The sequence below is a fragment of the Schistocerca serialis genome, chromosome 8, assembly GCF_023864345.2.
Source record: "Schistocerca serialis cubense isolate TAMUIC-IGC-003099 chromosome 8, iqSchSeri2.2, whole genome shotgun sequence".
Taxonomy (NCBI): domain Eukaryota; kingdom Metazoa; phylum Arthropoda; class Insecta; order Orthoptera; family Acrididae; genus Schistocerca; species Schistocerca serialis.
In genome coordinates this window covers 162196218-162221551 of record NC_064645.1, presented here as the reverse complement: position 1 = coordinate 162221551, position 25334 = coordinate 162196218, and the positions used below count along the sequence as shown (strand labels likewise).

At 39.0% G+C, this 25334-nt stretch overlaps 1 protein-coding gene across 1 annotated transcript in view; it reads right to left on the bottom strand.

Moving 5' to 3' along the window:
• Positions 1-25334, bottom strand: part of LOC126416901 (succinate dehydrogenase [ubiquinone] iron-sulfur subunit, mitochondrial-like) — a 202479-nt gene that overhangs the window by 47062 nt on the left and 130083 nt on the right. Inside the window, exon 5 of the mRNA XM_050084785.1 lies at positions 18067-18168. Coding sequence (XP_049940742.1) covers positions 18067-18168 — 102 coding nt within the window. The remainder of the gene's footprint in view (positions 1-18066; positions 18169-25334) is intronic.

Below are 25334 nucleotides of genomic sequence, written 5' to 3'. Positions count from 1 at the left end.
ACATCGAAATAAGTGTCAAAGGAATAGAAAAGCACCTGGAATCACTCAACAGAGGAAAGTCCACTGGACCTGACGGGATACCAATTCGATTCTACACAGAGTACGCGAAAGAACTTGCCCCCCCCTTCTAACAGCCATGTACCGCAAGTCTCTAGAGGAACGGAAGGTTCCAAATGATTGGAAAAGAGCTCAGGTACTCCCAGTCTTCAAGAAGGGACATTGAGCAGATGCACAAAACTATAGACCTATATCTCTGATGTCAATCTGTTGTAGAATTTTAGAACATGTTTCTTGCTCGCGTATCATGTCATTTTTGGAAACCCAGAATCTATTCTGTAGGAGTCAACATGGATTCCGGAAACAGCAATCATGTGAGACCCAACTCACTTTATTTGTTCATGAGACCCAGAAAATATTAGATACAGGCTCCCAGGTAGATGCTACTTTTCCTTGACTTCTGGAAGGCGTTCGATACAGTTCCGCACTGTCGCCTAAACAAAGTAAGAGCCTACGGAATATCACACCAGCTGTGTGGCTGGATTGAAGAGTTTTTAGCAAACAGAACACAGCATGTTGTTATCAATGGAGAGACGTCTACAGACATTAAAGTAACCTCTGGCATGCCACAGGTGAGTGTTATGGGACCATTGCTTTTCACAATATATATAAATGACCCCCCCCCCCCCCCCCCCATGAACCATGGACCTTGCCGTTGGTGCGGAGGCCACAGGTGAGTGTTATGGGACCATTGCTTTTCACAATATATATAAATGACCCCCCCCCATGAACCATGGACCTTGCCGTTGGTGGGGAGGCTTGCGTGCCTCAGCAATACAGATAGCCGTACCGTAGGTGCAACCACAACGGAGGGGTATCTGTTGAGAGGCCAGACAAACGTGTGGTTCCTGAAGAGGGGCAGCAGCCTTTTCAGTAGTTGCAAGGGCAACAGTCTGGATGATTGACTGATCTGGCCTTATAATAATAACCAAAACGGCCTTGCTGTGCTGGAACTGCGAACGGCTGAAAGCAAGGGGAAACTACAGCCGTAATTTTTCCCGAGGGCATGCAGCTTTACTGTATGATTACATGATGATGGCGTCCTCTTGGGTAAAATATTCCGGAGGTAAAATAGTCCCCCATTCGGATCTCCGGGCGGGGACTACTCAAGAGGATGTCGTTATCAGGAGAAAGAAAACTGGCGTTCTACGGATCGGAGCGTGGAATGTCAGATCCCTTAATCGGGCAGGTAGGTTAGAAAATTTAAGAAGGGAAATGGATAGGTTGAAGTTAGATATAGTGGGAATTAGTGAAGTTCGGTGGCAGGAGGAACAAGACTTCTGGTCAGGTGACTACAGGGTTATAAACACAAAATCAAATAGGGGTAATGCAGGAGTAAGTTTAATAATGAATAGGAAAATAGGAATGCGGGTAAGCTACTACAAACAGCATAGTGAACGCATTATTGTGGCCAAGATAGATACGAAGCCCACGCCTACTACAGTAGTACAAGTTTATATGCCAACTAGCTCTGCAGATGACGAAGAAATTGAAGAAATGTATGATGAAATAAAAGAAATTATTCAGATTGTGAAGGGAGACGAAAATTTAATAGTCATGGGTGACTGGAATTCGAGTGTAGGAAATGGGAGAGAAGGAAACATAGTAGGTGAATATGGATTGGGGGACAGAAATGAAAGAGGAAGCCGCCTGGTCGAATTTTGCACAGAGCACAACATAATCATAACTAACACTTGGTTTAAGAATCATGAAAGAAGGTTGTATACATGGAAGAACCCTGGAGATACTAAAAGGTATCAGATAGATTATATAATGGTAAGACAGAGATTTAGGAACCAGGTTTTAAATTGTAAGACATTTCCAGGGGCAGATGTGGACTCTGACCACAATCTATTGGTTATGACCTGTAGATTAAAACTGAAGAAACTGCAAAAAGGTGGGAATTTAAGGAGATGGGACCTGGATAAACTAAAAGAACCAGAGGTTGTACAGAGATTCAGGGAGAACATAAGGGAGCAATTGACAGGAATGGGAAAATAAATACAGTAGAAGAAGAATGGGTAGCTTTGAGGGATGAAGTAGTGAAGGCAGCAGAGGATCAAGTAGGTAAAAAGACGAGGGCTAGTAGAAATCCTTGGGTAACACAAGAAATATTGAATTTAATTGATGAAAGGAGAAAATATAAAAATGCAGTAAGTGAAACAGGCAAAAAGGAATACAAACGTCTCAAAAATGAGATCGACAGGAAGTGCAAAATGGCTAAGCAGGGATGGCTAGAGGACAAATGTAAGGATGTAGAGGCCTATCTCAATAGGGGTAAGATACATACCGCCTACAGGAAAATTAAAGAGACCTTTGGAGATAAGAGAACGACTTGTATGAATATCAAGAGCTCAGATGGAAACCCAGTTCTAAGCAAAGAAGGGAAAGCAGAAAGGTGGAAGGAGTATATAGAGGGTCTATACAAGGGCGATGTACTTGAGGACAATATTATGGAAATGGAAGAGGACGTAGATGAAGATGAAATGGGAGATATGATACTGCGTGAAGAGTTTGACAGAGCACTGAAAGATCTGAGTCAAAACAAGGCCCCCGGAGTAGACAATATTCCATTGGAACTACTGACGGCCGTGGGAGAGCCAGTCCTGACAAAACTCTACCATCTGGTGAGCAAGATGTATGAAACAGGCGACATACCCTCAGACTTCAAGAAGAATATAATAATTCCAATCCCAAAGAAAGCAGGTGTTGACAGATGTGAAAATTACTGAACTATCAGCTTAATAAGTCACAGCTGCAAAATACTAACACGAATTCTTTACAGACGAATGGAAAAACTAGTAGAAGCCGACCTTGGGGAAGATCAGTTTGGATTCTGTAGAAACACTGGAACACGTGAGGCAATACTCACCTTACGACTTATCTTAGAAGAAAGATTAAGGAAAGGCAAACCTACGTTTCTAGCATTTGTAGACTTAGAGAAAGCTTTTGACAATGTTGACTGGAATACTCTCTTTCAAATTCTAAAGGTGGCAGGGGTAAAATACAGGGAGCGAAAGGCTATTTACAATTTGTACAGAAACCAGATGGCAGTTATAAGAGTCGAGGGACATGAAAGGGAAGCAGTGGTTGGGAAGGGAGTAAGACAGGGTTGTAGCCTCTCCCCAATGTTGTTCAATCTGTATATTGAGCAAGCAGTAAAGGAAACAAAAGAAAAATTCGGAGTAGGTATTAAAATTCATGGAGAAGAAATAAAAACTTTGAGGTTCGCCGATGACATTGTAATTTTGTCAGAGACAGCAAAGGACTTGGAAGAGCAGTTGAATGGAATGGACAGTGTCTTGAAAGGAGGATATAAGATGAACATCAACAAAAGCAAAACAAGGATAATGGAATGTAGTCTAATTAAGTCGGGTGATGCTGAGGGAATTAGATTAGGAAATGGGGCACTTAAAGTAGTAAAGGAGTTTTGCTATTTGGGGAGCAAAATAACTGATGATGGTCGAAGTAGAGAGGATATAAAATGTAGGCTGGCAATGGCAAGGAAAGCGTTTTTGAAGAAGAGAAATTTGTTAACATCCAGTATTGATTTAAGTGTCAGGAAGTCATTTCTGAAAGTATTCGTATGGAGTGTAGCCATGTATGGAAGTGAAACATGAGACGATAAATAGTTTGGACAAGAAGAGAATAGAAGCTTTCGAAATGTGGTGCTACAGAAGAATGCTGAAGATTAGATGGGTAGATCACATAACTAATGAGGAAGTATTGAATAGGATTGGGGAGAAGAGAAGTTTGTGGCACAACTTGACCAGAAGAAGGGATCGGTTGGTAGGACATGTTCTGAGGCATCAAGGGATCACCAATTTAGTATTGGAGGGCAGCGTGGAGGGTAAAAATCGTAGAGGGAGACCAAGAGATGAATACACTAAGCAGATTCAGAAGGATGTAGGTTGCAGTAGGTACTGGGAGATGAAAAAGCTTGCACAGGATAGAGTAACATGGAGAGCTGCATCAAACCAGTCTCAGGACTGAAGACCACAACAACAACAACATATAAATGACCTAGTAGATAGTGTCGGAAGTTCCATGTGGTTTTTCGCAGATGATGCTGTAGTATACAGAGAAGTTGCAGCATTAGAAAATTGTAGCAAAATGCAGGAAGATCTGCAGCAGATATGCACTTGGTGCAGAGAGTGGCAACTGACCCTTAATATAGACAAATGTAATGTATTGCAAATGCATAGAGAGAAGGATCCTTTATTGTATGATTATATGATAGCGGAACAAACACTGGTAGCAGTTACTTCTGTAAAATATCTGGGAGTATGCATACGGAACTATTTGAAGTGGAATGATCATATAAAATTAATTGTTGGTAAGGCAGGTACCAGGTTGAGATTCATCGGGAGAGTCCTTAGAAAATGTAGTCCATCAACAAAGGAGGTGGCTTACAAAACACTCGTTCGACCTATACTTGAGTATTGCTCATCAGTGATGGAATGTACCAGATCGGGTTGATGGAGGAGGTAGAGAAGATCCAAAGAAGAGTGGCACGTTTCATCACAGGGTTATTTGGTAACCGTGGTAGCATTACGGAGATGTTTAGCAAACTCAAGTGGCAGACTCTGCAAGAGAGGCGTTCTGCATCGCGGTGTAGCTTGCTTGCCAGGTTTCGAGAGGGTGCGTTTCTGGATGAGGTATCGAATATATTGCTTCCCCCTACTTATACCTCCCAAGGAGATCACGAATGTAAAATTAGAGAGATTGGAGTGCGCACGGAGGCTTTGTGACAGTCATTCTTCCCGCGAATCATACCCGACTGGAACAGAAAAGGAAGGTAATGACAGTGGCACGTAAAGTGCCCTCTGCCACACACCGTTGGGTGGCTTGCAGAGTATAAATGTAGATGTAGATGTAGATGTAGATGTGTTGCCTCTTTTAAGTGTTCTGCTAGTAAAACACAGTCTTTGGTTCACCTTCCCCACAACATTTTCTATGTGGTCATTCCAATTTAAGTTATTTAGAGGTCAACTGCCAATTTTTGCACCAAACATATCTAACTTGTTTTGCAGATGGTTTAGATCTTCTTATGACTTTACTAGATAATAAGTGAAGTATTGTTTGGTTTTATCTCTACAGGTCTTTACAAAAGATAAACTCACAGATAGTTAACAAGCTCTACTGAGAAAAATGAGTAAGTCTTCTTTCGAAGGCCACTTTATCAAAACCTTTGAAAAGACTTGAAATAGTAAAATTAATCTGTAATTAGAGGTGGTATGCTTACCTCCATTTTTTAGATTGGTGCTACTACAGAATAGTTAAGTCTCAGATGAAATATATGCTGAGTCATTGACTGATTGCAGAGATAGCTGCTATCAAATCAGCACACAGTTTTGATCCTCTGCTAGAAAAACCATCACATCTAGCAGAATTTTCACATTACAGCGGCCTGATAAATCTTGTAATTCCATTAGATCTTGTATTTCTTCAATTAAAGTGTACTGGTTGTGGATACAGTCAGCTCAGAAAAAGTATATGAAAAACATGTTACTGTTGATAAGAACAGATTTGATGCATAGTTGCAAGAAGTCACACAAAATGACTGCTGGCTTGAATTTCACACAAGAACATTCTTATTTTTATTTCTTATTTTTATGAGATTTGTTCAAATAAAAAATTATACCATTTATTTAATAACTAATTTTGTATTCAGTGTGAAATAAAAATTGTGGTGTGGCAAAACTCTATATGGTGATCTCAATATTCATCTGGTGTCAACACACACAATTGATGCTTTCTGTCATTTTATACATCCATTTATCTTTTTCTCTTGAGATGGTTTGATACAATTAAACCTACGATATATTTTCTATCAATCAGTGTCTCAGGGTATGTTTGCTAATACACTCGATAACACCCATCTACAAAACTGGAGATAATCAAGCCACCTCCAACAACAGGCCTAAATATTCTTTCCAGTCTTTTCAAAAGTGTTTGAGAAAGTGGCCTATGATAGAATACTGACCCATTTAATTGATCAGAACTCATTAACCACTTTTCAGTATGGCTTCTGTAACAGATTCTCCACAAAGAAAGGAATACAGGACCTAGCAGAACTAAACACTCAAAATTATGCTTTGATTATGTGGATCACAAAATTGCACCAATGAGAACCCCTTCAGTGTGAGATTGCAAAATGCCAATGGTGTTTACGGCCTTCAACACCCCACATATTGTCTTTCAAGCAACCATAATAATGGCTGATAATGGCAACAGGGGGCAGGACTTGCAGGTGTGCAATGGCGAGCATGAGACTACAGTGCATAGTTGAACTGCTTCGTCGACGAGTAACTCACAACAGTGCTGTAGTGCTAGTGGTGTTGATACAAAGCAGAGCAATAGCAATGATAAATAAAGCAAACATTACATTATATCTACAACAACAGTTGCCAAAGTTGACATTTTGTCAGAAAAAAAACCAAAGAATTTCACAAAGTGAGAAAGAAGTGGCAGATGAAACATTAGTGTTTCTGCGACATCAGTCAATGGAATGTGTGGTCTCGTGTAGGCTCGACTGTGCGGACAATGTAAATGAGGAGTACAATGAGGACAATACATGCTTGATATTGAAACAAGTGTCGAGACATGGAGCTCATCCTCGTTTTTGGACAGAGAGCCACAAATCCTGATTCCAGTGAAATGTAGTAAAGGACAGCCATTGTCCAAGGAGTGAGTACTAAACATAATTATGTACATGTAAGATCATCCGCGGCATAGTACAAAACAATTATGAATGGATTTCAAATAAGTGTGCAGTAACATCACCATGTAGTGCATAAGAAAAACTATGGGTGTTCAAGTGAGGACAAGGCACACTTATTACAAAAACTGGTGTTTGTGCATTTCAAGAATGCTCTATAAAATTTACAAGATGTGCATGATAGTGACCTACTACATTATGCACATCACATTGCATGTGATATATATAGATTACAGTAATTTCAAGGGAACTAGAGGAGGGTGGCATAACATTAAACAATGCTATAGAACTGGAAGATGTAAGATAATGAAATGTCAAACAAACCATCAACTTGACGATGCGGAGAAAACTGTGGAATTGGCATAAAATTTTTAGATGAGGTAAATAAACATATCCCATCATTCAGTAAGGAATTTGGTTTGAATTTTGACCAATCAGGATTTGAAGAGGAAATGCACATGTTGAAAGGAACCCTGGAAATTAGAGGTATCATGAGAGTTGTTATCAAGATAAACTAACGTCAATGTCTTAAAGCATTAACATACAATTATGCTGACTGTTAGCTGTGTAGTAAATTGGCTGGAAAGTTATTTATTGTGCTGTGAGAAGTTGGAGATGCTCTGCCCCCTATGATTTTTTCTTGTGTGAGTGATCATGCAAGATCAGTAGCGAATATTTACATCACAGCAAGCAAGAGTGGGAAAAAGGCATAAGAGAACTACAGCTACAGTATGAGCACTGCTTTTGGCCAGCAGCTGGTCAAAATAACTTGCTTTTCCTTGATTCCTGGTCTACATATAAAAATCATACTCTTTCAGAGCAAACTATCCCTCCTCAAAAGTGTGTGTCATTGCAATTCATACCACCTGGAATCACTGGACAAATTCAGCCTCTGGATGTTCCCCCTCCCCTTGCCTATAATACATATTATTGCATTACTTGCAGGTACACTTTAAAATAGCCAGTTTCATCATAAGCTGCACGACAAACTGTTTTGCATTCAGCTGTAAGCCATCAAATTCCATCAGTTCTCACCAACCCATTACACCAATACGCATCCTTAAGGAGTGGATACCTAGCGGAACATTCTGCATGGTTTCATAGCTCCTGAGGAGTTCACCTTTGATCTGGATGGTGTGATCGTTCATGATCACTCTGGCGCACCATTTTTCATTCAGTGTTCCCGGTGCAAGTTTTGAACATTTCTTGATTGTTGAAGATGTCCATTTCGTGAAGTGTAATAAATTCATCCCATAGAAGATTGCTCTGCACCTCCCAGACACTCATTTTCTGTCACCCTCCTGATGCACATTGTCTGTCATTAGCAATTGATATTTTTCCTGTCATGACTGTTAACACACCACCTTCAAATATGCCTTATTAAAGATTGAACATGTGACCTCACACTCAAGGAGTTCCATATCAGTAATCTTAATGTTGTGGCATTACTGGCATCCCTCTTGCAGGCATGGAATCTTGCTCCTACAGCAGAAAGCAGAGGGTCTCAGAAAAAGACTGTATCTCAGGTGTGAAAATAACCTCAGGTGTGCCACAGAACTGTACTGGTCCCACCCTTGCTTCTAACCCACATAAATGACCTTCCAATAACTATAGGACAATTCTAAATCTTTAATTTTTGCTGATGACACAAGCATACTAATCAAGGGCCCAAACTCAACCCTAGCAAAAACAGTTCAGATGACAGCTGAACAGTGATTCACAGCTAACAGTTTAAGTCTTAACCTCACAAAGACTCGTGCTGTATTATGAAATTTCAAACCAACAATAGTGGCATGCTAGCACTAGGAGTAAACATTAATGAGGCACAGTGTGTGAAATTCCTTGGCGGCCAGCTAGATGAGAGGTTAAAATGCATAAACTAATCAAAAATCTCAGCTTGGCATGTTATGCTCTTAGAAGCATCTCCCATTGTGTTCACTTAAAGACAAGTGTAGTGGCTTATTTGGAATACTTTCATTTCTTATTGTCTTATGCTGTTATCTTCTGGGACCTGCAACTGAAGTAAATAAAGTGTCTGTTCAGCAGAAGTGAGTTGTAAGAATATTATGTACAGTATATCACAGTACATCTTGTGGAAGCCTTTTTAAGCATCTTGAAATTCTTGATCTCACTTCTCAATATATTTACTCCTTAATTGTTTTTGTTGCTGTAAATAAAAATCACCTCCATGAACCATGGACCTTGCCATTGGCTGGGAGGCTTGCAAGCTTCCACGATAAAGATATCCATACTGTAGGTGTAACCACAATGGAGGGGTGTCTGTTGAGTGGCCAGACAAGTGTGTGGGTCCTGAAGAGAGGCAGCAGCCTTGTCTGTAGTTGCAGGTACAAGAGTCTGGATGATTAACTGATCTGGCCTTATTACATCAACCAAAATGGCCTTGCTGTGCTGGTACTGCAAATGGCTGAAAGCAAGGGGAAATTATTGCCGTAATTTTTTCTGAGGGCATGCAGCTTTACTGCATGGTTAACTGATGATGGCATCCTCTTGGGTAAAATATTTTGGACGTAAAATAGTCCCTCATTCAGATCTCCATGCAGGGACTACTCAGGAGGACGTTGTTATCAAGAGGGTGTGAAGAGTGTGGAATATCAGATCCTTTAATTGGACAGGTATGTTAGAAAATTTAAAACGGGAAATGGGTAGGTTAAAGTTAGATATAGTGGGAATTAGTGAAGTTCAGTGGCAGGAGGAACAGGACTTCTGATCAGGCAAATACAACGTTATAAATACAAAATCAAATGCGGATAATGCAGGAGGAGGTTCAATAATGAATTTAAAAAAATAGGAATGCAGTAAGCTACTATGAACAACATAGTGAATGCATTATTGTAGCCAAGATAGACACGAAGCCCACACATACCACAGTAGTACAAGTTTACATGCCAACTAGTTCTGCAGATGATGAAGAGATTGAAGAAATATATGATGCAATAAAAGAAATTATTCAGATAGTTAAGGGAGATAAAAATTTAATAATCATGGAGGACTAGAATTCGATAGTAGGAAAAGGAAGAGAAGGAAAAGTAGTAGGTGAACATAGACTGGAAGTAAGGAATAAAAGAGAAAGCCACCTGGTAGAGTTTTGCACAGAGCATAACTTAATCATAGCTAACAATTGGTTTAAGACTCATGAAAGAAGGTTGTGTGCATGGAAGAGGCCTGGAGACACTGGAAGATTTCAGATAGATTATATAATGGTAAGACAGTGGTTTAGGGACCAGTTTTAAATTGTAAGACATTTCTGGGGGAACAGATGTGGACACTGATCACAATTTATTGGTTTTGAACTGAAGAAACCACAAAAATGCAGGAATTTAAGAAGATGGGACCAGGGTAAACTGAAAGAACCAGAGGTTGTAGAGAGTGTCAGTGAGAGCGTTAGGGAATGATTGACCAGAACATGAGAAAGAAATACATTAGAGGAAGAATGGGTAGCTTTGAGAGATGAAAAAGTGAAGGCAGCAAAGGATCAAGTAGGTAAAAAGGTGAGGGCTAGTAGAAATCCTTGGGTAACAGAAGAGATTGATGAAAGGAGAAAATATAAAAATGCAGTAAATGAAGCAGGGAAAAAGGAATATAAACGTCTCAAAAATGAGATTGACAGGAAGTGCAAAATGGCTAAGCAGGGATGGCTGGAGGACAAATGTAAGGATGTAGGAGCATATATCACTAGGGGCAAGACAGATACTGCCTACAGGAAAATTAAAGAGACCTTTGAAGAAAAGAGAACCATCTGTATGAATACCAAGAGCTCAGATGGAAGACCAGTCCTAAGCAAAGAAGGAAAAGCAGAAAAGTAGGAGGAGGATATACAGGGACTATACAAGGGCAATGCACTTGAGAACAATATTATGGAAATGGAAGAGGATGTAGATGAAGACGAAATGGGAGATATGATACTGCATGAAGAATTTGACAGAGTACTGAAAGACCTAAGTCAAAACTAGCACCTGGGAGTAGACAGCATTCCATTAGAACTACTGATAGCCTTCCATTTGGTGAACAAGACAGGTGAATACCCTCAGACTTCAAGAAGAACATAATAATTCCAATCCCAAAGAAAGCAGGTGTTTACAGGTGTGAAAATTACCGAACTATCACTTTAATAAGTAACGGTTGTAGAATACTAACACATATTCTTTACAGATGAATGGAAAAACTAGTAGAATCTGACCTTGAGGAAGATCAGTTTGGATTCCATAGAAATGTTGGAACACGTGAGGCAATATGGACCCTACAACTTATCTTAGAAGATAGGTTCAGGAAAAGCAAACCTACATTTCTAGCATTTTTGACTTAAAGAAAGCTTTTGATGATGTTGACTGGAATATTCTCTTTCAAAGTCTGAAAGTGGCAGGGGTAAAACACAGGGAGCAAAAGGCTTTTTACAATTTGTACAGAAACCAGAGTCAAGAGGCATGAAAAGGAAGCAGTGATTGAGAAGGGAGTGCGACAGGGTTGTAGCCTATCCCTGATGTTATTCAATCAGTACACTGAGCAAGCAATAAAGGAAACAAAAGAAAAATTTGGAGTATGAATTAAAATCCATGAGGTTTGCCTAAGACATTGTAATTCTGTCAGAGACAACAAAGGACCTGGAAGAACAGTCGAACGGAATGGACAGTGTCTTGAAAGGAGGATTAAGATGAACATCAACAAAAGGAAAACAAGGAAATTAACTCAGGTGATGCAGGGGGAATTAGATTAGGAAATGAGACACTTAAAGCAGTAGATGAGTTTTTCTATCTGGAAAGCAAAATAACTGATTATGGTCAAAGTAGAGAGGATATAAAATGTAGAATGGCTATGGCAAGGAAAGTGTTTCTGAAGAAGAGAAATTTATTAACATTGAGTATAGATTTAAGTGTCATAAAGTTCTTTCTGGAAGTTTTTGTATGGAGTGTATGGAAGTAAAGCATGGACAATAAATAGTTTGGACAAAAAGAGAATACAAGCTTTTGAAATGTGGTGCTACAGAAGAATGCTGAAGATTATATGGGTAGATCATGTAACTAATGAGGAGGTACTGAATAGAATTGGGGATAAGAGAAATTTGTGGCACAACTTGACTAGAAGAAAGGATCAGTTGGTAGGACATGTTTTCAGGCATCAAGGAATCTCCAATTTAGTATTGTAGAGAAGCATGGAGGGTAAAAATCATAGAGGGAGACCAAGATATTAAATACACTAAGCAGATTCAGAAGGATGTACATTGCAGTGGTTACTCAGAGATGAAGAGGCTTGCACAGGATAGAGCAGCATGGAGAGAATCATCAAATCAGTTTCTGGAATGAATACCACAACAACAACAACAAAAATCAGTTTCAACCTAATTGTGATATACACTGACACAATAAAATTACTGGCTACTGCAATACAGGCCATAAAAATTATTTTCATGTTGATTTTGCCAACTTCTTCAGGTTTCAGACTGGAGTTATGTATCTTCTGGTAAGGTATTCAGCAAGCTCCCATTTAAGGTAGGGCAAGAAGATGGAAATCCCTGCTCATCATCATCATTTGCATCTTCTTTGTTTCCTCTTTATCCAGGATCAGCCAGTTTGGGACATTTATGGTACTTCTCCACTTTCCCCCATCTTTCCACCATTCTTCTTCTAAAACTTTTTTTGTTCCTGTCCAGATTCCTTCTTTTCAACAGGATACTCTCCACCATGCACCATACAGTGACTTGCGAAATATCTATGTAGATGTAGAGGTCCTTATCTGAGGCTGGTTTTGGAGTAACTTTCCATAGATAGGCTATTATTACAATTTAGTTGCCACTCCCAAAGGCATTTTAGAGCCACTATGAAACCTTTGCTATGTGAAAGAAAATTAAAAATGTACCTCATTAGCTACTCATTGTAAAAGTTATCTGAATATCTTGATTCTGGACTGAAAGGTTCTGTTGGCTATGTGCCGAGTATTAGTGCTTGTTACACACCTGAATGACAACTAATAACACACTATAATTAGAATCATTATTTATAGGTGTAAAAAATATTTTATTTGAAAAATACCATTGTATTCATGTAATTATTAGGCTACTAATAGCAGACGAACAGCATCAACATAACAAAAACTGAGGAGGCAGCATGTTTCTCAAGGTAGCAGCTTTCTTACTAATTTATTTGGTTGAATTTAGATCATAATAGCATAAATAGCATTAAGCAGTATAATGATAGTTTATATTGTAACCCCCCTGGATGAATCAATAGATCAATTGATATAATTATTCATACATGTAGTGAGGTGACTTTTTGTGAGGTAAAAGGTTACATCTGCCACCACCATGTCATGGGGCAAAATACCCACAACATATTTAATGGCTCCCACGGGTTGCCTGCCACAGACTCACTTGTTGCAAACAGGCAATGTTTACTGCAGTTCTCCCATGTACCTACTCACAATGATCCTGTGCTAGGCAGTTTTCTCCTGGACTGTGATTTGGACTTTGTTATTATCTACCATTGATTTTCGAGTAGCACATGGACTTGCTTGTCTGTATAATGTGATACTGTCTTTGCTCACCATTCAACTGACTGTTGCATTCCCAGTAAACTAACTGATGGTATACTGGTGCACTGAGATGATGCTTCGTATCTGAGTGCTTCCTAATTGAATCTGCAAACAATGTTCTCCTGCACTATCATGGGAGTTATTCAAAAATTTTCCAGGGTACTGTATTGGTCAAAAGCTACCCACCTCCAGAGGATTTTAATTTTGTATATTTCCAGGAGAGTTAGGAACTACTACTTCCTCTGATTTATTTGTAAATAATCTGTGCTTAATAAAATCTGTGTTGTTGAAGAAGCAGACTTGCAACAGTGGCAGTGATGATTTTTTGGAACCATAACCCAACCCGTGCTTGTCAGGGTGTTTTGCTGCTTGTTTCAACCACTATTGGCAAGCAGCTTTTTGAACTATGGAAACAACAGCTCAATCAGTAGCACAAGATCATACAGAATCTGACAAACTGGGCACATTTACAATTATATTAAAAAACTAAAAACCTGCCTCGATTGCAAAAAAAGCACCTAGTGTTAAGTGTTAACCCAGGCTTCGGCGTAGGTAACTACACCTTCTTCAGAAAAACAATAAAACCCGCAAGTGCCTAAGAAGACCTTTGTCAATGATTAAAAGAACACCATAGCTATACATTTATAAATGAAAAAGAAAAGGAAAACACAAACAGTACGTATGTGCAAAGTCAGAACCAGTATTTAACTTAATGATGTACACTCCACCTCACACCAGCCTATGTTTGATGGGCCAATGACCCGCCATAAACTGCAGCTACAAATGGTTGCTCACTTACAAGCCTCACGCGCTATGTATGCACATGCGCAAGGCAAGGGAAGTTGCTTGAATGCGGATGCGCTTACAAATACGAGAAAGTTTTACATGGGTTTGGGCTAAATAGCCCATATATTCCCAACCATGGATCAATGTATATCAAAAAATGAAATGGATAGAACAAGAGATGAGCTAAATAGGAGATGAAACCTAAATATAACTGCATAGGTAGCTTCATATATAAATTTCTTTACTAGCGTAAGTAACCCTGTGCAGTTATATTTAGGTTTCATCTCCTATTTAGCTCGTCTCTTGTTCTATCCATTTCATTTTTTGATATACATTGATCCATGGTTGGGAATATATGGGCTATTTAGCCCCAACCCATGTAAAACTTTCTCGTATTTGTATGCACATGTGCATTCAAGTAACTTCCCATGTCTTGCGCATGTGCATACATAGCAAGTGAGGCTTGTAAGTGAGCAACCGTTTGTGGCTGCAGTTTATGGCGGGTCATGGCCCATCGAACATAGGCCAGTGTGAGGTGGAGTGTACACCATAAAGTTAAGTAGTGGTTTTGACTTTGCACATATGTACTGTTTGTGTTTTCCTTTTCTTTTCGTTTATAAATGTATAGCTATGGTGTTCTTTTAATCATTAACAAAGGTCTTCTTAGGCACTTGCGGGTTTTATTGTTGTTCTGAAGAAGGTGTAGTTATCTATGCCGAAACCTGGGTTAACACTTAACACTAGATGCTTTTTTCTCAATTGAGGCGGATTTTTAGTTTTTTAATATATTAACCAACGATTGCTGACGTGCTGCGATGTTGAAGGTTCTTACATTTACAATTGCTTCCAATATCTTGGATTCCCAGCCATTCAGTAGAACTGGGTGGTGTACAAAACATTTAGGACTTCATTTCTAGACAAGTTATATTGAGTGCCCTGAGCAACTGCAAGCCTATCTATTATCTTCAGACCTACAATTCTATTATCTTGTGCAAAAATTAATGACTTTATCTGGCCCATCAGTGCTGCCCATCGCCACTACTCAGTTACTTTTAAGTGCACAGTTTGATGTAAAAACGCATGTGGTGGTCGTTTCTTATAAAAATGCATGTGGTGGTCATTCATTTAGAGTTCCTGCAACATTGTAAGGCAAAATCAGACAATTATGCATCTCGGAATGCACACCTAGAAGGTCTGAGTAGAAAATGCAAGTTTATGTGTTCTTGTAGAGTATCATATGCAGAATCATTAATATGTTATGTGCTGATTAGATTAGTGCTGGGCATTGATGTGCATGCTGGAGTGTTATGGTAGTCAGAGCCTTCTTTAGCTGAGTCTTGCATATTACTAGAAGTTTCAAGATTCTGCAAACAGCTCAGGTTTCCATTTCTATCGACTGTGAGGCACCAGAACTGTCATCTCGATCTGTAAATGCAGCATGACCTAGTTCATCTAATGGTGAAAAACACACTACCAAAACAATTTTTCCTGCCAGCCTCGGCAAAACTTTGCCCAACTGCCTAGCTGTCCAGATGGTTTTTCTATAAATGCTATACACAGTTGCCTACATTTAATGAGGCATCTCGCCAGTGTTTTTTCCAGTCTTGTATAGTATTATGTTTGTCAGAGCCAGTCGTGCCATCATCAGTCAAGTGTGCTGATGCAAATAAATGACATCAAGAATCAAAGGTATTATTATGCCATCTTATGCTGTCAGCAATAATTCATGGTACTTCCATTTTATTTCTTTTTGATACTAATCAGCCTACATATCTTCTCTCAGGTTCCCCATCCTTAAAATCGGTATCAGCTAAGCTATGGGATTAAGCTCATCATGAAATTGTGATACTAGGCCATGTAGATCTGTAATTAACGTGTGAGCATGTATCTGGAACTCTTCCTTTCTTTGTAGTAACACAACCATTGTGGAAGGTATCTTTGGTGTGGTTGCAGACACAGTCTTTGGGTTTTATATCCGACATCAGTATACGCAATTCAAAATACTATTCCATGTGCAGAAGTGCACCCTTTATGGCTCCAATATGCTGCCTTGTTTCATCTAGACCAGGGAATTGCTTCTAATATTTTCGCCTATATTACACTAAAACAGTTGGCAGTACAGAAATTTTTAGGAACCCACCCAATACTTTTAACCTTGCAGGATGAAATTAAAGTAGGACTGGATCACTTAAAGGAGCTGAAAGTGCCATCCCCATTTCTATGTAGCGGATGGATATCACCTTTAGTCATTGCTCACAAACCAGGTGTGCTAATGCAAGACTGTGAAGATTTAAAAAGTTTGGGAAATTTTCAGTCAATTGTGGACTCATATGCCCTTCTGCATCTTGATGAATTATTTTCAAAATTAATAGGGTCTGTATTTTCCTAAGGCTGCTCTCTTTTGGAACCTTATTTTCAACTTCCTTTGGACAAGTTTTTCCAAAGTCATACTGGTATTAAATACTCCTTACAGCCTCTATCAATACAACAGGTTACTATCAGCATTGCTAGCACACAAGAAATCTGTAGAACAAACTATTGCCAATATTCCACCACATATCAATTATCTGGATGATATAATTATTGCAGGATGGACTCAGAAGGAGCATCTCTCAAATCTCCAGTGGGTATTTTTAGTCCTTTCACAAGCCGGACTAAAGTGTAACTAGAAATGCTCCATCTTTCAGCCTTCCATCAAGTATATAGGATATATCCTTAGCTGTGATGGCCATAAACGAACATCAAAAAATGTGGTAGCCATTTTTCGTGTTCCTACACCAAAGAGCATAAATTAATTGCAGGTTTGTATGGGCAAGGTTATGTATTATGCACAATTTATCCCCCAAACTGTAATGATAGCCCATCCATTGAATTGACTGCTGAGAAAAGGCAAGTCTTTTCAGTAGTTCCAGACTGTCATTAGGTACTTGATAAGCCGAAGCAATGTCTTAAACTGGTTCTTGCCTGACATTGTATCAGCTTCATTTACCTCTTGCTTTGACTTTGAATGCATCAGCATGCAGCATCGGGGCTCTTAGATCACAAAAGTACCAAATGGTTCAGAATGGCCAGTCACATTCACTTCTTAAACACTCCTTACACCACAGAAAATTATTTCCAGATAAGGAGGCACTGGTAACTGCAAGTTTCACAATTTTCCATATATTTATTTATTTTATTGTGACTGTCTATGTATTCCGTAAGTTTTGTTGTTTTATAATACATACATTTTCCTTGTAGTTTTTCCACCTTCTGTACGTAATACCACTTCAAGCTATTCTTCAGCACTCTTGTTTTGTACCAATTTCATTTTACTGTGATTGTTAGTTTAATTTAAACTGTTATAAAGGCACTGTTTTTTGTGTTTTTATATCAACATTTTTCTGGCTTGTTCCCTCCATATTTATTTGTCATTTAACATCAACATTTTTAATTTCATTGCCACTACACTTTCAAGATGACATTTACTTCATACTCATATGTCACTCTGGAAGTCAAACATGTTTTTCAACGTTGTTCACTAAAGTTGTGCCTCTTTGGCCATGATAGTTAAAGTCAGATGATGGCCTGGTAATATGGAAACCAGTAAATGAAATAATACTGTAGTATATACACATTATTTTGATTTCCATTTATAATTATTTTTACTTTCTTATTCATGGCAACCAATCATTGCGTGGTCACCTAAGTCAGCAAACACATGTCCCAAAATATCTCTGTGTAGCTCAGACACAAAAATTGCTAACAGGAACTGCATAATTTAAAAAGCTAAGAATTTTAGTTTTAATGTATCTGCCATCCTCTCTGTTGTGTTGTAAGTTTCATATGTGATTAGCAACTTTTTCCAGTTATCTCACAGAAAATATGTTGTACAAATGCCCTAGAAAGAGTGAAAGTGAATTTTCTTGGAAAGTAAAAGGAACCCGAAAAGCAATGTGAAGAGGACTTCAGACACTTACGTGCAGGAGTGCTGCTGGTCCCAGAAATTTAGTGCCATTCCACCAGTACGAAGGGCATGACGTAGAGCAACAGGCACACAAAATGCATTCATAGAGATTTTCCTGAAAGAAACAACACAACATAGATGCTCTTCAATAAAGGGACAATCTTCAGACTCAGTTTTGAAGCAATAAAGTTGTGTGTTTATCTCAATACTAAAATTAAATTCATGGCAAATTTATTTATGAAATAAGATATAAGCAGTTTCTACTCTGGAAAATACAAGATGGAAAAAAAGCAATATTATGAAAAGATTAGATTGCTACTCACTGTATGGAGGAGATGTTGAATCACTGACAGGCTCAGCAAAAAGACTGCTATACATTTGAGATTTCAACCAAAAGGCCTTCTTCTAAAGTAGAAAACACACACACATTCACACAAGCACAATTCACACACACATGACCTTGTCTCTGGCCACTGAGGATGGACTGCATACAGCAACTGCACCCGATAAGAGAAACAATCTCCATATATTTTTATTGCATCCATAACAGCACTGACACAATCTTCTAATGACATAAAAATGGGTGCATAAATCTTACTTGACTTCATGTCACACCTGTTAAAATTATTGAAGACAGGGAGTGACAATCATGTCTCTATGCAAATTTATTTGTAGAGACTTTGAGAATAATATCATCCACACAACCCCAAAGATGGCAAGGGCAGATATGGGCATGAACTATCACACAATCACCTTGTATCAACGAAAATACTCAATTTTTGAAAATATAATGTAGTTGGGTAGATCAAAAATCTATTCATCAAGCAAAGACAACACACATATAAAAAAGGCATTACGTATGCAAGCTTTTGAGGCCAATGGCTCCTTCTTCTGGCAGAAGGTTGAAAGGGAAGAAAGAGGGGTGAAGGAAATGAACTGGAGAGGTTTAGAAAAAGGGGTAAATTTCAGAAAAGTCACCCAGAACGCCGGGTCGGGGGAAACTTACTGGATGGGATGAGAAAGAAAGACTAATTGTTGGTGCTGCACTATACAAGATTTGAAAACCTGAGAGCTTGAAGGTGGAAGATATGGTAATATTCAAGATAGATATTACTGCTAAAACATTGTGCACACATTAACAAGAGCAAAAAGATAAGTACATTGCATGTGATTAGAAGTGGGAGGAGGATGGAAAAAAATAGACAGTTCAGAAAATGAAAGATGTAGAAAACTAAAATGGAGTGAAGGAAGGAATAGTTACTGTGAAGAGATGTTGAGACTGAAGAAATTAATGTAAATTAAGGCCAGGTGGATGGCAAAAACCAAGGACATGTTGTAGCACCAGTTTCCGCCTCCAAAGTTCTGAGAAATTGGCATCTGGGGAAGAATCCTGATGGTACATGTGGTGCAACAGGTGTCAAGGTCACTACTGTCGTGTTGTAGTGCATATTCTGTAACAGGATATAGTGTGTTGGCAGTATACACCCTCTGCCTATGCCTCTTCATCCTAACTGATAACTTGGTGGTAGTCATCCTGATTTAAAAGGCCAAACAGTGTTTACATAAAAGGTGGTATAGATGTGTCTCGTTTCACAGGTGGCTCTCCTTTGATAGCCAGTTACAGTGTTAGTATAGGGGTTGGTAGAATGGTGCAAAGTGTGAGTCTTGCAGTGGAGGCAGTCACAGGGGTACGAGCCATAGAGTAGGAAGACAGGTACAGAAGGAGCATAGTGTCTGACAAGGATATTGTGGAGCTTGAGATGGCAACACAAAGCTATTCTGGGTGTGGTGGGCAAAATCTCAGACAGAATGGACCTCATATCAGGGCATAATCTTAGGAAGTCATGGCCTTGTAGTAGTAGCTGATTAATACATTCGAGATCAGGATAATACTGAGTGACAAGTGGTGTACTCCTAGTATGTTTTTTGGAGGGATCAGCAGTATCAGAATTGGATGTGATGGCCCAGGAAAACTGTTTCTGAACTAGGCTGGTGGGGTAATTATGTTCGGTGAAGGCTGAGGTGAGAATAGAAGTGTATTGTTGTAAAGAGTCTGCATCTGAACAAATATGTTTGCCTCAAATGCCAAGGCTGTATGGGAGGGAATATTTGACATGGGAAGTATGGTAATTGTAAAAATGTAAGTACTGTTGTTTGTTAGTAGGTTGAATGTGGACAGAAGTGTGTAGCTGGCCTTTGGTGAGGATGAGATCAACATCAAGGAAAGTGGCATGGGATTCGGAACAGGTGAGGGTGGGTTGTTTGGATGGGGTAAGAAGTTCTATGGATTGAGGTGTTAGCCCCTGTGAGGGGCCTGAGGTTTCAAGGAGGGACTGCAGGTCAGTTTTAATCACAGGGATGGGATCTTGATGGCAGATGCTGTGTGTAGAGGTGTCAGAGAGCTGTCATAGACCTTCAATGACACTTTCCTGTTAGTCAAGTACCACAGTGGAAGATCCCTTGTCTGCTGGAAGGATAATAATGTAGTCATCAGCTTTTGGGGTACGAAGAGCTTGGAGTTGTGCAGAAGACAGGTTAGGCTCACGTTGTAGGGACCTAAGGGAGTGCTGTGAAGCAATGCTAGATATGAGGAATTCTTGGAAGGCTTGTAATGGATAACTTTGAGGTAGCAGTGGTGAATCGAGTTGGGACCATAGTTGGAACTTTTTAAAGCAGGGTTCAATGTCAGGTTTGCTGTTTGAAAGGTTTTGGGATTGGGTTGAAAAGTGATATTTCCCATTGACATTATGTGTGGAGGAAAGTAGGTCCTTCACCATAATAGCATGATTAAATGGAGGTTTAGGGCTGAACATGAGACCCTTGGATAATACAAGTTAATTTAGGAGAGGACAGTGCTTTAGACTAGCGGTTGAGAACACTGTACTGTTGTGACTTACTTTAACAACTCATGTATCCAAATTGTTGACAAGAACAATGGAAAGGAAAATCAAGGATTTGTTAGATGATGATTAGTTTGGCTTTAGGGAAGGTAAAGGCACCACAGAGGTAGATCTGACTTATACCTGATAATGGAAACAAGATTTAAGGAAAATCAATGCATGTGTATAGGATTTGTGAGCCTACAAAAAATATTTGGCAATGTAAAATGGTACAAGATGCTCAAATTCTCAGGAAAATAGGTGTAATATTTAGGGATAGATGGATAATCCATACATATTATAAAATTGTGTGTGTGCATTCCATGTGTGTGTGTGTGTGTGTGTGTGTGTGTGTGTGTGTGTGTGTTTTCCACATCTTCTAAACCACTGAACAGATTTCACCCAAACTTGGTACACATATACCTTACTGTCAAGCAACAATTGCTATGGGGGTAAGAACCATGTAAGTATCAAAGGGGTGGTGGTGCTGAAAAAGAAGCTTAGTCCACAATGTGTGAATGCCCAGACTTCATTCATCCGGCATTTGAGAATGAGAGTTTCTAGTGACTTGAAACAAACTTTAAACATAATTGCAAATCCTTGCAAATTTTTTCTCACTGTCAACCCCTATAAAATGATGAAAGAAAAAAGGTTTATTGCTTAGTACTTTCCTACTGTTGATGCAGTAATAGTACTGCCTGAGGCACAACATTACTTCTTTAGTACTAACTGTATTTGTGAAACATTCTGCAGATAGTATGCACTTATATCACTGAATGTAAATTACATCACTGTAGGATACAGAGCTCATGAGATATGACATAATAAACAATGAGATACATGAAAAACTGCCGCATCATCTATGACCTTTAAATTTATTACTTCTTTGGTACTAATTCTATTTGCAATAAATTTCACAGACAGTATGCACATTCGCCACTGAATGTGCCTACAATATTGTATCACTGTATGACACATAGGTCAGGAGGTACGATATCATAAACAGTGAGATGCATGACAAAGTGCCGCATCGTACATAATGTTTAAATTTATTACTTTGTTGCTACAAACTACACTTGCAACACAAGCTGCAGATAGTGCCTCTGAATGTATCTACAACATTATATCTTTGTACAACACACAGTTCAGGAGATGTGACATCATAAACATTAAGCACAAGGCCATCCACTGTGTGGTATGGGCGTGGACACAGAGCTATAAATAAATATCTGTGCAATGTCAGATTTCTCTACAGTATATTTATGAGCACCAAGAGGGAACAATAGGACTGCAAGACCTAAACTGAAGTGCAAGTATTAGAAAGACCATAGGACTAGGATGTAGAAAGATAATGTACAATATGTACAAGAACAAAGAGGTAAAAATAAGAATTGAAGACCAAAATAAAGTGCTAGGATCAGAAAGGGTATTAGACAGGGATGTAGTCTTCTGCTCTTACTGTTCAAGCTATACATCAAGGAAGCAATGACAAAAATATAAGAAAGGTTCATGAACTGGATTAATATTCATAGTGAAAGAATACAAATGATAAGATTCACTGATGACATTGCAATCCTCCATGAAATTGAAGAATTACAGGGTCTGTTGAATGGAATGAACAGTCCAATGTTCCCGAATACGGCTTTAGAGTACACTGGAAAAAGAGACAAAAAAAAAAAATGAGAAGTAGCAGAAACGAGAATAATGAGAAACTTAACATGAGAACTGGTGGTCACTAAGCACACGAAGTTAAGGAATTCTGCTATTTTGGAAACAAAATAAGCCGTGATGGGTGAAACAAGGTCATAGAAAGCAGACTTCCACAGGCAAAGAGGGCACATCTGACCTAGAGAACTCTAATGGTGTCACACATAGGACTCAATTTGAGGAAGAAATTTCTGAAAATGTACTTCTGGTGCAGAGCATTCTCTGGAAGTGGACTGTGGAAACACTGGAACAGAAAAGAACTGAAACATTTGAGATGTGGTGCTACAGATGGATGTTCAAAATTAGTTGGACAGATAATATAAGGAGCAAGGAGGCTATCCACAGAAACAGTGATGAGAGGAACATGTGGAAAAACTGACAGGATGAAGGGGCAGGATAACAGGATATGTGTTTAAGACACCAAAGACTGACTTCTGTAGTGCTTGAGAAATCTATAGGGGGCAAAACTGTAGCAGAAGACAGAATCTGAAATATTTTCCGATGATAACTAGAACAACTAACAGGGACCAGTCCTTTGTGCAAACTTCTTGGACAGTATTGTAGTTTGTGGAACTTATAAAGAAGAACATCTCTGTAATCTTCGCAAATTATCCTGAATATTACAAACCAAAGGTCTGCACTGACCAGCTAAAAAATAATAATTCTTACATAAAAACTAAATCATAATGTAAATGAAGCTTGAAAGAAATTGAAAAATTATGTTCCCCACACTGCCCTGAGATGCTGGAGTTGGCAAGCACGTGCGCATGAAGTGTGGTTGCCTGTGTGTATGAATGGGGTGTGTCTTTCTTCTAATGATGAAGCCTGTGGTCAAAAGCTTTATGAAAGTGTCTTTTAATTGTGCCTGTCTGCAACTTAATGTCTCTTCTTTATGGTAAGTAGCAGTCTGTCTTTTCCTACATTGTTGATATTTCTACAGGAGTTTCCATTGTTCCAAACTGAAGGAAGATTAAGATTTTAGATCCCTTCAACAATAAGATCACTGGAGGCAGAGAACAAGCTTCCACAAGGATAAACTATAAAAGGCATTCCACAGTTTATAGATGATACAACTATTGTTGTCAGAATAGCAATTTACTCTGCAAAATTAATTTTACTTGAATAAATTAGTGAACTTTAATAGAATATATTGAAAAAGAATAATAGTTCTTTCAAGTTTTTGGAAGTTATGAAGAAGAGTGAATATATTAACAAACATTATAGCATTATGAATGTTTTCTCAGTCTGAATTTAGTTTTATTCTGTGATGCAGTTAGTCAGTATGACCCCATGCTACAAGCTTTGAAGATAAGACTCCTTTCTTGCAAGAGGGATGCAATTTAAGTTTGATGGGTACAATTATGGTCCACATAATGAAAGTTCTTGATAAAGTCATAGTCTAAAACAACAAGCTGGATTTTCTTGCTTAGAGCACTTGCCTGCGAAAGGCAAAGGTCCCGAGTTCGAGTCTCGGTCGGGCACACAGTTTTAATCTGCCAGGAAGTTTCATAATAGGCAGTGTCTTGAAAAAGGGATAAATGGTGTGTATCAATAAATGGTTCAAATGGCTCTGAGCACTATGCAACTTAACTTCTGAGGTCATCAGTCGCCTAGAACTTAGAACTAATTAAAACTAACTAACCTAAGGACATCACACACATCCTTGCCCGAGGCAGGATTCAAACCTGCGACCGTAGCGGTCACGCAGTTCCAGACTGAAGTGCCTAGAATCGCACGGCCACACCGGCCGGCTGTGTATCAATAAAACTGAAACATGGGCAATGGAGTCTAGCAGAATTAAGTTAGGTGATTCTGGGTAAATTAAATCAGGGAGTTACGTCCTAAAAGTAATAGATGAGTTTTGATATTTTGGAACAAAATAATAAATGTCAACAGAAATAAGGAGAATAAGTGATGTATATTGGCAATGGCAAGAAAAGGTTTTCTGAAGAAGAGAAGTACATTAATATCACATAAGAATTTAACTACTAGAAGTCTTTTTTTAAGTATTTGTCCTAAGTGAAACATGTCCAATAAACATTACAGAGAAGAACATAGCATCTCTTTTGTCATTTCATGTTACAGAAGAATGTTGAAGATTAGTTGCATAGTTCAAATGGCTAATGGTGATATATTGCGTTAAGTCCTGGAGGAAAGTAGCTTACTATGATGGCGATTCTAGGAGAGTAATAAAAAATCTTGTAGTGACTTGATGGGGATATCACTGCAATCCATCAATGACTCCGGACATGCTTTCTGACAGGCTAAATATATTGCAGTAACATCAGTCAATAAAAGTGAAGATAAGCAAGCCATGTCTAATCACAAGGTTGTTTCACTATTTACAGCCTTTTCAAAAGTTTTGAGAAAGTGGCTGTTGCGACAGTGCCACGAGATTTAAAAGTGCCGCTACGTCAGTACGCGAACACGGCGATAGAGGCGCTCCACAGCTCGGCCGAGCGCGGGAGCGCCACCTGGCTATGAACGGCGCCAGCCGCATGTCACGGCACGGCAGTGGAGTGACAGATGGAGTTGGAAGCATGTAACTTGCTATTGCTCTACGTTGTATATCCACGCAATTTATTAGGATTAAAGGTTATAACACTTTTTGGCGACGAGGTCGGATATTTTTTTTCCTGCGTTGTGGAATTGTGTGTTCATGTCGGGGCAGCTTATGCAAGCGCTCATTGACCAA